The sequence below is a fragment of the Camelus dromedarius genome, chromosome 20 (assembly GCF_036321535.1).
Source record: "Camelus dromedarius isolate mCamDro1 chromosome 20, mCamDro1.pat, whole genome shotgun sequence".
NCBI classification, from domain to species: Eukaryota; Metazoa; Chordata; class Mammalia; order Artiodactyla; family Camelidae; genus Camelus; species Camelus dromedarius.
The window spans coordinates 27,539,451-27,556,385 of record NC_087455.1 but is presented as its reverse complement, the minus strand read 5'-3'; the positions used below and the strand labels follow the sequence as shown (position 1 = coordinate 27,556,385).

The 16,935-nt window shown below is 37.7% G+C and overlaps 1 protein-coding gene across 33 annotated transcripts in view; it reads left to right on the top strand.

Annotated features, from left to right (window-relative positions):
- RIMS2 (regulating synaptic membrane exocytosis 2) overlaps positions 1-16,935 on the top strand; it is a 511,671-nt gene that overhangs the window by 482,376 nt on the left and 12,360 nt on the right. Inside the window, exon 1 of one of the 33 annotated variants that reach the window (XM_031439464.2) lies at positions 2,020-2,166. The exons of the other annotated variants lie outside the window; for them this stretch is intronic. Within the exon in view, the coding sequence (XP_031295324.1) occupies positions 2,025-2,166 (142 nt within the window). The 5' untranslated portion in view covers positions 2,020-2,024. Of the gene's footprint in view, positions 1-2,019; positions 2,167-16,935 lie in introns of those variants that run through there. 33 annotated transcript variants of the gene reach the window in all.

Genomic DNA, 16,935 nt, shown 5'->3' with positions numbered 1-16,935 from the left:
AAACAGAACCAAGAAACCTGGATGATCCTAAGTCTAAGCAACCAAAAGTTATTATGTAATAGCATTCGTATTTGCACTGGAAGTGTCCTGATTTTTAGAAAGCTTTGAGAGGACTGTTAGTTGAGTGCTTTTTTTTTTTTTTTTTTTTGGTGGTGGGGGGGGATACTTTCTCAATTGTGATGTGCTACAGCCAAGTGTTAACATACCTAAAAGGCCCTGTCTGATCTGTCTCCTTCTCTGCTTCTTGTCTCTGACCTCCTTTCCTTCCTACTCACTTCACTTCCGCTACCCTGGCCTTTGCTGTTCCACAGACACACCAGGACAGCACATTTGAGGCCCTTTGCCCTGGAGGGCCTCAAACTAACTCTCTTCCTCGCATATCTGAATGGCTTATTTCCTCCACTTCTTCAAACCTCTGTTCAAATATTATCTTGTCAGTGATGCCCATCCTGATAGCCGTTTTTTAATTGCAGTCTGTCCCATACCCCTTAACTTTATTTTTTGACATTTCCATCCCCCTTTTAACACTGTATAATTTACTGATTTATTGTGTCTGTCTCTCCCACTAATAGAATGTAAGCTTCGTGAAAGCAGGAATGTTTATCTGCTTTGATCACTGTGTGTCCTAAGTGTTTACAAAGGTACCTGGCGTACACTAGGAGCTCAATTCATATTAACTGAATGAGTGTATCTCCCAGTACATCAAGCAAAGAACTCGTATACTACTCAGGAAATATTTATCATATGAAAGAACCATTTTAGGTTGTATAATTTACATTTTACAAAACACTTCTGAAGTCCTCTCACATAGCCAACAAGCAAGCTGTGACATGGTTAAGACTGCCATCATTGTACCCTACCTTCCCCTGCACTACCCCCCGCCCCCAGGTAGGGAGACTGGGAGGTCAGGTGGCTTGTCTAAGGATATGAAAAGTAGGACAGTCTTCTGACTCCTGCTAAAATGGAATTGCAATTGCTTTATGTTCTGGGATAGAGATTTGCAGTTTGTAGAATGTGACGTTATTTCACATATAAACTGTTTTGTTTCTAGTATGTGTTGCTTCCAAATTTAAATTAAAAGAATGTTACCTTTTATTTAGATGCTAAAGCCTGCCTATTGTCATTCTCAACAATAGGTAACAGATTATTTAATTTGGTGAAAGAATGCATTAAAAAGTCCTAAAATTAAAGCCAAATGGATAAACATCAGAGTACTTTTTTTTAGTGTTGGTGCTTTCTCAGGCTCTTGATTTTTTTTTTTTAACCTTTTTACCCTATGTTGACTTTTTATCTAACAAAGAAAGAAGGTAAAAGAGAAAGCTTTAATTCTAGGCTCTCGTGGAACCTGTTTAAAAATTGGGGAACCTTTATTTTATGACTTGGAGAAAATTTCAATATTTTCTTTTGATGCTTGAAGGGCGTTAACAAATTTTAAGGGAAACTAAAGAAAGAGAAAGTGACTACCAACAGTTTGCCTGATATAGAATCCACCTGCGATGCCTAACGTATTGCATCTAATTAATGATCATTCTCTGGTGTTACCCATGCGAGGGGAGGAAGGAGAAACTGCAGGAGCTACTCCGGGTCAGAGGTGCCCAGAACCTGAGGTGCGCGCTCAGGAGCGGCCAGCCCACCGAGGTGCTGCAGCCGCCGCCGCCTCCCCCTCCGGCAGCTGATTGGCGGGGGCCTCGGCATCAGCGGCATCTCCCCGCGAAGGGAGGGCGGCAAGACCGACTCGCAGCCACAGCCTCTCGGAACCTCGGCTCCCTCCTGGCGAGACCCCGGATTTTCACCGCCAGCAGCCGCGTCCCTGCTCGCCACCGCCTGGATCCCCTCCCCGAAAAAGTGGAAGTCCCGGCCGCCAGGAAAGCCACGTCTGGTCCGGACCGGGTCAGGGAGGCGGGGGCCAGTACCCCCAGAGTCCCGCGGCACCTTCCCGGCCCCCAAAGCGCTGCGGTCGCCGCGCCCCAGCCGCCAAGACGCCTCGTATCTTGTACCGCGGGAAGAGCGGGTCTTCGTCCAAGATGGGCCGCCAGGGCTTGGGGGGCGCCGGCGCCGCGGGGCGCTCCATGCAGCGCTCCCAGAGCCGGAGCAGCCTCTCCGCCTCCTTCGAGGCGCTGGCCGGCTACTTCCCCTGCATGAACTCCCTGGAGGAGGAAGATGGAGGTGAGACTGTAGTTAGTGTTCTGTGTACATCTCGCATTTCGGAAAGTCGGTGGTTGGAGGGCTGGCAGGGGAGACCGAACTCCAGGTACACTCCGCTCTCGGGGACTGAGCTGGGGCCGAGACCCCCGGAGCGCCAGCTGAACCGAGAAGTTCAGTTGATTGGTTGTTTAAGAAGCTCCACAGGCGCTGGCTCGGGAAACCGCTTTCCTAGAGAAGTTGAATTACCCAGTCCTCGGGAGCGGGATGAGGATGCAGACTGGCGGGAAGCAAGGCAGCCCTGTTGGATGCTCTGTGTTCGTTTACTCTCGTCTCGTATTTGGCTTTGAGGACAGAAATAACCGAGGATGAAAGGGAAAAGCAACAGCAAAACTTTGAAACAGGAGTCCTAGCCTGTGAAAACTTAAGATCCGAATGAGGGGAAGGGCTGACAGTACTAAAGGCTGGTTTGTGCTGTGGACACTTGGAACGTGGTCTGCAGAGCACAGTCCTGTGAATCTGACCGTTGATTGTCCATCTCTGGTGTTTGAGTGATGCCCTTATAATTAAGCTAATAAGAAAAACGCGGAAAGGAACTCCCTTTTAAACTTTTCACAGGTGATTTCAAGTCCTTCATAAGGTTTTAAATAACGCAATATACATTTTCTTCATGAAGAATTTTCCTTTAAGATTCAACAACTAATACTAAAAACATAATTTGTAAATCAAAGTAAGAATTGACTTTTAAATAATAGCACCCCAACATTTGAAGTGATAAACTAGTTGCAAACTGTGTTCCTCTTTGCACGTATATCCAGAGTAGGTTAGTTATCATTATGCTACCTCTGTGGTTATATATATCATGTATGTAATAGGATTTATTTTGCTTTTATTCTGTGACAGTCAATTACCTCCTGCTAGGAAATCTATAGTGAGCCCTGATGTAGGAGAAACGAACTACCTGCTCTGATATCAGGCAGAAATCTTTTTTTTTCCTCCTATTTTTCCGAGCGGAAGGCAGAGAGGTGGAAGCTGGACGATTAATATGTCTGGAAAGTGGTCTTCAAAATCATTTGCTAGTTAGAGGCTATCCAGGTTTTGCCTAACTTACTATTGCAATATCAGTTTGTACTAGATCAACACAGAGTTACTGGTAGGGTACTTCCCCATAGAAATATGGCTTTTAATGTTTATACTAATCCTTTGCTGTTCTTGTTTGTACATTTATGTTTTACTTGTTTTCTATAATTAAATGTTTAACATTTCAGGAAATGTAAGCAAGTCAGGAAGTTAGAATATCAAATTGGGTAAATTAATGATCATAATTGTAGCTAAGATTTTCAGTATTTGTTATTAGCCAAGCACGATTCTAAGAACCTGACAGGCCCACAGTGCTTTTATTATTCCCAGATAACACATGAGGAAATTGAGGCAGAGAGAGGTTCGGAAATATGCCCAAGGTCACCCAGATATTAGTAAGTAGAGTTAGTATATGAACCCAGGCAGTCAACAACACAACCAGTACACTCAGTCCAAGCTTCACCTGATTATTATTTGCATATACTTGGCCACAATCACATACCTAGTAAGTGGTTAAACTAGAACTCAAACTCAGGTGTGCCTGAAAATGTATATTTAAATAAAACACAATATTATATATTCATCTCTCAATTTTTAATTTTTTTTTTTACTTTTTTTTATTGAAGTATAGTTGGTTACAGTGTGTCAATTTCTGGTGTATAGCATAATATCCCAGTCATATAAATAAACACATATATTTGTTTTCATATTCTTTTTCATTAAAGGTTATTATAAGGTATTGAATATAGTTCCCTGTGCTATACAGAAGAAATTTTATTTTTCTTTATTTTAATATATAGTGATTAATATTTACAAATCTTGAACTCCCAAATTTATCCCTTCCCATCCCCTTTCCCCCTAGTAACCATAAGATTGTTTACTATGTCTGCAAATCTGTTTCTGTTTTGTAGATGAGTTCATTAGTGTCTTTTTTGTTTTTTGTTTTTTTTTTTTTTAGATTCCACATATAAGTGATATTATATGGTATTTGTCTTTCTCTTTCTGGCTTACTTCACTTAAAATGACGATCTCCAGGTCCATCCATGCTTCTGCAAATGGCATTATTTTATTTTTTATGGCTGAGTAGTAATCCATTGTATAAATATACCACAATTTCTTTATCCAGTAATCTGTCAATGGACATTGAGGTTGCTTCCATGTCTTCGCTATTCTGTATAGTGCTGCTTGAACATTGGGGTGCAAATGTCCTTTTGAATTAGAGTTCCCTCCAGATATATGTCGAGGAGTGGGGTTGCTGGATCATAGGGCAAGTCTACTTTTAGTTTTTTGAGGAATCTCCATACTGTTTTCCATAATGGCTGCACCAAACTACATTCCCACCAACAGTGTAAGAGAGTCTCAATTTTTAATTTTTACACCAAGTCTTCAGTCTTGACTTTGCTTCAGGTAAACTATCATCATTCTTTCTTAGCTTGTAGCTAGACTTATTGGATTTGCAAAATAGCATCCTAAAAGTCTTGAGACAAGAAAAACTTACATAAATATGAAAGTTTTTCACAATTTGAAGTACACTGATTTAACTTTGACTCATACAGACTAATCCCAAAGGAATTCCTACATCTACACATGGGAAATTGGAACAGGCTTCTGTCCCATAATACAGTTTCTTGAGGTACCAAGACAAAATGTTCCGTAAAGTAGCTAGCATTTTTAAAAAGAAAGACATAGGTCTCTACAAGCAACTAGAGCGGAGGCTTTCCCCATAAACTAGAGGTCCTTCCACTGGGTTATAGTCATTTTACAGCCAAGAGAAGAATCCTAAATTTCTTTTTTGATTTCACTATACTCCTTCCACCCATGGAAGTCCTGAGATATTTGAGAGTTTCAACATACCCTGCAGAGGTATAAAAGTTAGAAATCCACTGGCCTGGAGCAGTGCTGCTCTGCAGTGTTTTTCTCTTCGATACCCACACAAGACACATAAAGTTCATGTGGATAACATACTGTTATAAGCTTACTCAGGAATATGCTATAGTCATAACTGCAAAACCCATTCTAATTTATAAAGAAAAGTAAATCCATCATAACAAATTATTTTCACACTGGTTGAGAACAACTTTTCTAAGAGAGCAGTGGTCTACCAACCAGTATAATTTAACTGAACTAACTGACCGGTTCAGTAAACCAGTCTGATTTTAAAGCGAGTCTCTTTCAGTTTTTTTTTTTTTTGTCTTTTCTGAAATAGTGCAATAGCTAAATAATCTTTAATGTACTCTGCCTTCCAGTTCCATATTCTCATTTCATTCTTGTACAGCACATCAAGGCTTTACCATTCTACACAAGAAGTGCCAAGAAGTTTACTAGAGAGACCATCTTCTTTTCACTCATTCATTCAAAAATATTTATTGAGGGTATGAGATGTGTTAGCAGCTGTTAGGTGGATATCCTCCCTACTTTCTTAGAACTCACAGTCTCAGGGAAATAGATATTAATAGGAATAACTGTCATTAAAACTGTGACAAGTCTTAGGAAGGTGAAGTACATAGTGCAATAAAAGATAAGAAAACCTAATTGAGGAGTTAGAGAGGGGTGTCGTGAGAAAGTGAGGGTTAAGCATGGATTCAGGTGTCAAGACAGCTCTCTATTTTTCACTGCCAGTATCAGGGCCTCCCACACACCTTTGAAAGCAATTTGCCCAGAGTCCACAGCTGGTAAGTGATGGAACTAAGATCTTAATCCATAATCTGGCTCTGGAGTTTATAATCCCAACTACTCTGTGTATTGTTTCTCCATTGTTACACTGCATTTTCTTATAATATGCTGTGTTTTGAAAATCAAGTTCAGTAACAATGGTTACCGTTTATTGAGCACCTTCTTGGTATCGTATTTCTTTGATTTCATGATAATTCTTCAAGGAAGTTATTATTTTCATCATTTTATACATGTGAAAGCTGAGTTTTAGAGAAGTTTAACATCTTGGCCACAGATTATAAAGCTCAAAATCCAGAAAGGAATGGTGAATACTCAGTCCTAGCTAATTGATGCCAAATTGAATATCAGCCCAGGGTTGGCAAATTTAGTCTTCTCTTTTCCCTAAGAGAAGCTATAAATGTGAATGTTTACTTAAAGCCTTTAAATTTTTTTCTTTTTCTTTTTTTTAAAATCTACATTTTTTTTTTAAATTGAAGTACAGTCAGTTACAATGTGTCAATTTCTGGTCTACAGCACAATGTCCCAGTCATGCATATACATACATATATTCATTTTCATATTTTCTCATTGAAGGTTATTACAAGATATGGAACATAGTTCCCTGTGCTATACAGAAGAAACTTTTTAAAAAATCTACTTTTACATACAGTGGCTAACATTTGTAAATCTCAAACTCCCAAATTTACCCCTTCCCACTCCCTTTCTCCAGTAAAACCATAAGATTGTTTGGTATGTCTGCAAGTCTGTTTCTGTTTCATAGATAGTTCATAGTGTCCTTTTTTCCTTTTTCCTTTTTTTTTAAGATTCCATGTATGAGTAATATCATATGGTATTTTTCTTTCTCTCTCTTGCTTATTTCACTTAGAATGACGATCTATAGGTCCATGCGTGTTGCTGCAAGTGGCATTGTTTTATTCTTTTTTATGGCTGAGTAGTATTCCGTTGCATAAATATACCACAACTTTATCCAGTCATCTGTTGATGGACATTATTTAGGTTGCTTCCATGTCTTGGCTAAGGTGTATAGTGCTGCTATGCACCTTGGGGTGCATGTATCTTTTCAAATTAGAGTTCCCTCTGGATATATACCCAGAACTGGGATTGCTGGATCATACGGTAGATCTATTTTTTAGTTTTTTAAGGAATTTCCATGTTGTTTTCCATAATGGCTGCACCAGACTACATTCCCACTAGCAGTGGTGGTGGGGGGGTCCTTTTTCTCCACACCCTCTCCAGCAGTTGTTCATGGACTTTTGAATGATAGCCATTCTGACTGGTGTGAGGTGATGATATCTCATTGTGGTTTTAATTTGAGTTTCTCTGATAATTAGTGATATTGAGCATTTTTTCATGTGCCTAGTGACCATTTGTATGTTTTCATTGGAGAATTGCTTGTTTAGGTCCTCTGCCCATTTTTGGTTTTTTGTTTGTTTGGTTGGGCTTTTTGTTGTTGTTTTTCAGTTTTTAATGTAGCCAGAGGTTTTTATTTTTATTTTTATTTTATATATATTTATATATATATATATATATATTAATTTAAGTATAGTCAGTTTACAATGTTGTGTCAATTTCTGGTGTACAGAACAATACTTTGGTCACATAGGAACATACATATATTCATTTTCATATTCTTTTTCATCATAGGTTACTGCAAGATACTGAACATAGTTCCCTGTGCTATACAGTATAAACATGTTGTTTATCTATTTTATGTATACTAGTATCTGCAAGTCTAGAACTCCCAATTTATCCCCTCCCACCCCCTTCCGCCCTCCACCTGCCAGTAACCATAAGTTTGTTTTCTAGGTCTATGAGCCTGTTTCTATTTTGTAAATAAGTTTGTTCATCTTTTTTTTTTTTAGATTCCACATATAAGTGATACTATATGGTATTTGTCTTTCTCTTTCTGGCTTACTTCACTTATGATGATCTCTGGGTCCATCCATGTTACTGCAAATGGCATTATTTTATTCTTTTTGTGGCTGAGTAGTATTCCATTGTATAAATATACCACGATTTCTTTATCCAGTCATCTGTCAATGGACATTTAGGTTGCTTCCATATCTTGGCTATTGTATATAGTGCTGCTATGAACATTGGGGTACATGTTATCTTTTCAAATTAGAGTTCCCTCTGGATATATACCCAGAAGTGGGATTGCTGGATCATTTGGTAAGTCTATTTTTGGTTTTTTGAGGCATCTCCATACTGTTTTTCATAATGGCTGTACCAAACTACATTCCCACCAGCAGTGTAGGAGGGGTCCCTTTTCTCCTCACCCTCTCCAGCATTTATCATTCATGGACTTTTGAATAATGGCCACTCTGACTGGTGTGAGGTGATACCTCATTATAGTTTTCATTTGCATTTCTTTGATAGTTAGTGATATTGAGCATTTTTTCATGTGCCTATTGGCCATTTGTATGTCTTCATTGGAGAATTGCTTGCTTAAGTCTTCTGCCCATTTTTTGGATTGAGTTGGGTTTTTTTTGTTACTAAGTTGTATGAGCTGTTTATATATTCTGGAGATTAAGCCTTTGTTAGTTTCTTATTTCTATTTGCCTGGGTAGACTGCCCTGGAAGAACATTGCTAAGATTTATGTCAGAAATTGTTCTGCCTATGTTTTCTTCTAGGAGATTTATGGTATCTTGTCTTATATTTAATTCTTTAAGCCATTTTGAGTTTATTTTTGTGTATGGTGTGAGGGAGTGTTCTAACTTAATTGATTTACATGCTGCTATCCAGTTTTCCCCACACCACTTGCTGAAGAGACTGTCTGTTCTCCATTGTATATTCTTGCTTCCTTTGTGGAAGATTAATTGACCATAGGTCTGTGGATTTACTTCTGGGCTCTCTGTTCTGCTCCATTGATCCATACGTCTGTTTTTATGCTAATACCATGCTGTTGTGATTACTGTAGCTCTGTAGTATTGTCTGAAGTCTGGGAGGTTTATTCCTCCAGCTTCATTCTTTTTCTTCAATATTGCTTTGGCAATTCTGGGTCTTTTGTTTAAATTTTAGGATTGTTTGTTCCAATTTTGTAAAAAAAAAAAAAAATGTCCTGGATAATTTGATAGGGATCTCATTAAATTTGTAGATTGCTTTGGACAGTATGGCCATTTTAACAATATTGATTCTTCCAATCCAAGAGCATGGGCTATCTTTCCATTTCTTTAAATCATCTTTAATTTCCTTAATAACTGTTTTGTAGTTCTCCATGTGTAAGTCTTTCACCTCCTTGGTCAGATTTATTCCTAAGTATTTTATTGTTTTGGATGCAATTTTAAAAGGGATTGTTTCTTTAGTTTCTTTTCCTGATAATTCATTGTTAGTGTTAAGAAATACAACTGACTTTTTTGTATGTTAATCATGTATCCTGCTACCTTGCTGAATTCTTTTATCAGCTGTAATCGTTTCTGTGAGGTGCTTTTAGGGTTTCCTATATATAGTATCATGTCATCCACTTACAGTGACAATTTTACCTCTTCTTTTCTATTTTGGATCCTTTTATTTCTTTTTCTTGCCTGATTGCTGTGGATTTCTAAGACTGTGTTGAATAGAAGTGGCAAAAATGGGCATCCTTGTCTTATTCCAGATTTTAGTGGGAAGGTTTTCACTTTTTCACCATTGAGTACCATGCTGGCTGTAGGTTTGTCATAAACAGCTTTTATTATATTAAGATATGTTCCCTCTACCCACTTTGGTAAAGAGTTTTTATCATAAATCGGTACTGAATTTTATCAAAGCTTTTAAATTTTAAAATGTTAGCACCCAAATGAAAAAATTAAACATTAATTGAACCAAACAAAACATACCTGCTGACCAAATGTGGCCCAAATGTGTGCCACTAGTTGGCAATTTCTGCCAAGAAAATGCTTGCTTCCCAAATGTTTTCAGTTCTCTTTCTTCCTTCACATTCTCATTGTCACCTTAATAGTTTAGGACTGTATTAGTTCACCTTTGAAATCATCCCACTCTCCCAACCTGCTCGCTCTACCTTCTTGATCTCCCCATTCCAGTCTAACTTCATTTCCCCTGTATCAGTTTTCTTAAACATCTTGAGCTTGACACTACTCTTTCTCCAAAAGCTTAGGTAGATTCCCAGCTCTTACTAAATAAAGCCTTTAGCCTGACATTCAGTGTCTTTTTAACTATCTGGTTCCTACATACAGTTTGGCTCTTCTGCCTTTCAAGCCTCTTTAGGAGCCCAGTGATTCAGTAAAACTAAGCCTTTTTGCTCTTTGTCTCCAAATTCAGTAGCTTCAGGTTCAAAGGTTGGGGCAATGCTGTCTGATCAGCAGAATGTCAGCCATATGCTCATGCCCTAGTTGCCAGGCAGGTTGGAAAAATGGCACCTGACAATTTTAGCTTATATAATTGAAGGATGTGTTATTTCTCATACATTGGAAGAGGGTTCAAATGCTAGTGGGCCAAAAACATTAACAAATATCCACTTAATATAATTACCAGTGGGGGAAAAACCATTAAGCACAGCCTAATTACCTATTTTCAAGTTTTAAGATACTAGTTTGCTATTTGGTAATTGTCTTCTTTACTCAGTAAGCATAAGCAGACAAAGGGAAAAGAAATCTATGGAAGAAACCTAAGGTAAAAAATACAGCTCTCTTAGTTTTAACTTTTCCTGCCGATTTGGCCACTTGAATATCTGTGGACATTCTTAGTTTGCATATAGAACAGAGTCAGTCTCTCCCTCAGAAAGATAACCTTATAATATCATCCATTTACTCCATGCAGATTGAAATCTAGGATCTCTGAGTGGTGTATAGTCCTCTCCCTCATAGTCAGAGGTGGCTTTTCATATTATTGGGACCTTGTAAGCCTAAAGACATGTTGTCTGCCTCCAATACATCCAATTTAAATGGCACAGTAGCAACAGGCTAACCAAAATAAAAAATTTCATTTCAAGAGGAGAAATAGGAAACACAAATCAATCAGTCATCCACAGGAATTATCAAGTCCCACTCGGAGGGAATGGCAAAGATTGAGAGTAGAATACATTTCTTGGTTTACTCATCTGGCACCCCTGGTTCTGTTTTCTGGAAAGTGTTGCAATGCCCTTTATTCTTCATAGCCACAAAGGTTTGCATTGAAGAGGAAGTGTCATAGCTTTTATAGCCCACTTGTTAGTGCAGATTAGGAAACTACTTACTTAGGGGTTGAGCAGACTTTTGTAAGTAAGCTAGTAATTTTTCTTTTCTGTATAGATCCTTCAAAAATTCAGGAGATTGTTTGATTCCAGTTTCAGGTATGAGTAACTCCAACCAAACATCTCATTGGACAAAGATTTTAAGCCTCAAGATTCTGTTCTTTTAGTTTCTAGCCTCTGTGCCCTGCCCACTTCCTTTGTTCTCAACTCAGTGGCATCCACCTTGATATCATCTGAAAACAGTGGGTGTGCATGGGAAGGCAACCCCATAATCCAATTCAGCCAGCAGGCTCTCCATTTCTATGACAAGGCCCCACTTATTTATGTATAGTTTTCTTCCTGAAAGTTTAGAATAATTTCACATTATTCCAGTCATTTTTCAAATAAGGGCTTGTATAACATAGAATTTTACTTTTTCACATAGACTACAGTATTCAATCCTTTTTTGTCACTAGTCATTAAATACCACTACATTCCATATATTCTGTGACATAGGCTAAGTATGATCTCAGGTTTGCACAAAAGAACTCTGAGCTTCAGACAGGAAGTTACTGCCCAGAGTTTGCAAATGATCAAATAAAAACTTGAACTCATATCATCTGATTCTAAAATGGCATTCTCTTCTCACCACAAAATGCTGCCTGAAAATAGCTAACTTGAGAGTTAAGGAGAGGTTGGTGATATTTCATGTCCATTCTTGAGAGAAAAACAGGCATGAATATCAGTGGACTGATGCATGACCAAGGATAGATCTGTCAGTTAAAAAAAAAAAAAAGCCAAAAACCAGGGAGCAATTTTCTAAATATTTTAACTTTGCCATAATAGCAACATCAGATAATAGGAACAAGAGAGTACCATAAAAATGACATCTCCCAAAAGAATAACAATGAGGGCAATAATTTCTTATATTTAAATGTGTTAAGATACCAGAAATATAAACCTCAACTTTCATGTTAAAAAAAAAAAGTATGATTTTACTGCAAAAGAGTCATAAGCTTGATTTTATTTCCTATTAAAATCAGGATTAATAATTATTAACAATATTAACAAATAATAATAGAAGCAGGGTGTTCTGATTCTCTAGGGTAGCCTCTTTGTTTTACGTAAAACCACCAAACTGTTTTCCAAAGTTGCTATACCAGTTTGCATTAAATGAAAAGTTCTTGTTCCTCCACATCCTCATCAGCATTTGATGTTGTCAGCATTCCGAATTTTGGTCATTCTGATAGGTGTTTACTGGTATCCCCATTGTTGTTTTAATCTGCATTTCCCTGATGACACGATGAGCATCTTTTCATATGATTACTTGCTATCTATTTACTAGCTTCTTTGGTGAGGTGTCTGTAGGGGTGTTTGGCCCATCTTCTAATCAGATTGTCTCCTTATTGTTGAGTTTTAAAAGTTCTTTGTGTATTTTGCATAATAGTTCATTATTGGGTATGTCTTTTGCAGATACTTTCTTCCCGCCTGTGGCTTATCTTCTCATTCTTCTGGCAGAGTTTTGTTGTTGTTGTTGTTTTGTGGCTTTTTTTTTTTAAGAGCAGAACTTTTTAATGAAGTCCAACTTATTAATCCTTTCTTTCATGGATCATGCTGTTGGTGTAGTATCTAAAGTTATCCTGGTGATGTGGATATGGTATTCAAGGTCATCTAGGTTCTCTCCTATGTTGTCTTCTAGGAATTTTATAGTTTTGCATTTCTACATGTAGGTCTGTGATTCATTTTGAGTTAATTTTTGTGAAGGTTTTAAGGTCTGTGTCTAGATTTTCTTTCTTTCCTTTTTTTTTTTTTTGACATGTGGATGTCCAGTTGTTCCAGCACCATTTGCTGAAGAGACCATGTCTGCTCCACTGTATTGCCTGTGCTCCTTTGTCAAATATCAGTTATTGTATTTATTCTGGTCTATTTCTGGGCTCTATATTCTGTTTCATTGATCTGTTTATCTATTTCACCAATACCACATTGTCCTGATTACTGTAGTCTTTATAGTAAGTCTTGAAGTTATAGTAAGTCTTGAAGTTGGGGAGAGTCAGTCTTCCAACCTTTTCCTTCAATATTGTGTTGGTAACTTTAGGTCTTTTGCCTCTCCATATAAACTTTATAGTCAGTTTGTCAATACATACAAAATAACTTGCTGGGGATATTCATTGGGATTGCATTGAATCTGCAGATCTGGTCGGCAAGAACTGACATCTGGACAATATTGAGTCTCCCTATTCATGAATATGGAGTATCTCTCCATTATTTAGTTCTTCTTTGATTTTATTCATCAAAGTTCAGTAGTTTTCCTCATAAAGATCTTGTACCTATTTTGTTAGATTTATACCGAAGTATTTCATTTTGGGGATGCTAATGTCAATAATATTGTGGTTTTAATGTCAAATCCCACTTGTTCACTGCTGGTATATAGGAAAACAATTGACTTTTGTACATTAACCTTGTCCTTGGCAACCTTGCCATAATCACTTATTAGTTCCAGGAGTTTTTATGTCAGATCTTTCAGATTTTCTACATAGACAATCAGGCCACCTGTAAACAAAGACACTTTTATTTTTTCTTTCTCCATCTGTATACCTTTTCTTATTGCATTAGCTAGAACTTGCAGTATGATGTTGAAAGGACTGGTAAGAAGGAAGATTGTTGCTTTATATCAGATCTTGGTGGGAACACTTCAAGTTTCTCATTATTAAGTATGATGTTAGCTGTAAGTTTTTTTTTGCAGATAATCTTTATCAAGTTGTGGAAACTCTCCTCTATTCCTAGTTTACTGAGAGTTTTTATGATGACTAGGTGTTGGGTTTTGTTGAATGCTTTTTCTGCACCTGCTGATATGATCATGTGATTTTACTTTTTTAGCTTGTTGATGTGATGGAATATGTTAATTGATCCTTTTGAACCAGCATTGCATAACTGGGTAAATCCCACTTCATTGTGGTGTGTAATTCTTTTTATACGTTGTTGGATTTGAAGCGTCTACCCTGAAGTTACACAGGCCAGTTTTGTTCACATTTCATTGGCCAAGAAAGTCACATGACCACACCAAACTTCGTAAGTGGAGAATGTGAATATATTTAAACAGTCCTGATGTCTACCATAACTGTGACCTCTACATCTAGCTCACTGTATTGTAGCTATTAACTACTTAATTTTCATAATATTTCTGGCAAAACTGTTGGAATGGATGGATTTGTGTTAAACTCTAAATTTTGGAAATCAACTGTTAATTTTTATCAATTTCTATTTATTTCAGTTGTTAATGCAAATTCTAGATTAGCCTCAAAGAAATTGTCAGGTATTTGTCCCTATTTTGTTTAGACTTGCAGAGATTTGAATTGCTATTTATTATGGTGAGAAGCTCTGACAAACATTAATATAAGTGCACAAGCTTTTATACACAACTACAGTAATCTCATGAATGTCCCCTTATTGATACCTCGCAGGACCAAATAGGTAAATAAATCAGTTTCGTTCACGTCTTGATATAATATCTGCTGATGGGAAGTTATATCCATAGTGGCCACCATGGAGGCTGGGGAGAGTACTGGGGGCAATTCTTATACTTGAAATTTTGAGAAATTAGAGGAGTTAGAAGACAGCTTAAGTGCAATCTGAAATTATTACTGGTTTTTAAAGATGAAAATCTACTGAAGAGGGACTAGCCACTCTGGACCTCAGCTTGCTCATTGCTACAATAAGGGAGTACATAAAATGCAAAGACACACTGGATTCCATCTAAGATAGCCTCTGAAATTCTATGAATCAATAATTTTAGAGATTCTCATTTTAATGTGTTTTAAAAATTCTCTAAATGTAATGCAAGTTTGAATTAAATGCACAAATAGGGCTTATTAACTCAAAGCACATAAAGTGTAGTCAAAACTAAAAAATTAAAGTCACTTTTCAGAATCAACCAACCTGTCTTCAACCTGTTTTCATAAGTTATTCCCCATATTAATGTCAAGAAAATCCTGACTCTAAAGTAAGACTGTCTTCAGTAGGGGATGAGTCTTTCCCAGTGAGAACAAGCAGGAATGGGTTCTGTGGATACAAGATTTGCAAGGACGTCACCCTGACATTAAATTAGGCATTTGATTGTAAGCCTCATCTTGAGGCTTAGGAGAGTTTCCAAGTCAGAAGCAGAGAGGACTTTTTGATTTTTTATTGTCAAGTCACTCAAAAGGTTTCCTGGTTTTCAGCTATTTTTAGGGGAAATTGACACTTTGATCATTTATTTAATCAAATGTCTTTCTTTGAATACAGAGAGTGCCAACTAAATGAGTCATCAGACTAAGCAGAGCAGAATAACAAGGACACCCCCCGTGTTGCTTTCTGCTTGTGGTATTTTGTAATTTAAGAACTTGATTTTTAGCTGCAGCACCTTCTCCAGAGACACTCTGGCTTAAAATACCTAACACCAGAGGGAGTGGTTTAAGGGCTCTGCAATAGCATGATCTGGGCCTTAGCTCTGTAGTTACTTTTTCTTAACCATGGTTGTTGAGTTCTCACAGATAACTTCAGTTGGTCTACTTCTGTGGTCACAAGAGGTTATTTTTATAGACCTCCCATTTAAAAAAGAATTTCTAAAGAATTACCTATTGCTGCTCAACAGTTATCACAAATTTAGCAGCTTAAAACAACACCCACTAATTAGTTCACAGTTCTGTAGGTCACACATCTGGCATGGCTTGGCTGTGTTTTTGCTTAGGGTATCACATGGCTGAAACCAAGGTGTTGGCTGGGCTGAGCTCTTATCTGGAGGCTCTGGGGGAAAGTCTGCCTCCAGGATCATTCAAGTTGTTGGCAGAATCCAGTTCCTTGCAGTTCTTGGCCTGAAGTCCCCATCTTCTTGCTGCCTGTCAGCTAAGCATTGCTGAAGGCTGCTCTCATGTTCTTCCCACATGGTGCCCCCATCTTCAAGCCAACAGAGGTACACTGAATCCTTCTTACTTTTTAGATCTCCTTGACTGACTCTTCTGGAACCAACCAGAAAAAGCAATCTGCTTTTAAAGGGTTCATGTGGATATGTTAAGCCCACTGAGATAATCTCCCTATCTTGGGGTGAACTGACTAGTAACCTTAATTACATGTGCAGCATCCCTTTTGCCATGTGAAATATCATAATCATGGGGGCCATCTTAGGATTCTGCCCACTACACTTTCTTTATGTAGACATTCTCTGTATATAGATTCAGTTTTTAGGTTGAATAACATGACAAAGCTTTTGAAACATTAAATGTGAATCAGTACAATGAGTCATGCTTAGGCTAAATTACTTTTATTGTGAATGTGATACAAAGGATTTGTGATACTGAAAAATACATTTACTTTAAAAATAAGTTTATAAATGTATCAGATAAAAGTACATTTAAAAAGCATATTTTAAGAAGCTATTATGAATGTTCAGCGTATGCTTAGAATTCCTTGATACCATCAAAAGCCAATGAGTAGCCTTATCTCCTCAATGTATGCTGTTACTCATGGCTTTTGTCATACATTAATGACATAAACTCTTAGACTTCAGCGCTAAAAGAGATCAGAGATCATCTGTCACCCTCCCCCTCCTGTGTTTTCTTCATAAATGAGAAACCAGAGACTCAGGGAAGGGATATGATTCAGAGAAGGCCACAGAGCCAGCTAGCCAGGGGGAGAGCCTGGCCTAGAAGACATGCTTTCTGATTTCCTGTCTGGTAGAAACAGTAGTTAACAGTAACATTAATTGGAGATTTTCTATACAGCAGGCCCTATCCTATGCACTTTAAATATATTGCTTTCCTTAACCCTCACAAAAATTCTATATGGTGTTGCCATTTCACAGTTTGAATAAAACTAGATCACAGAGAAGGTAACTTGCTTCACATCACCCACCTAGTAT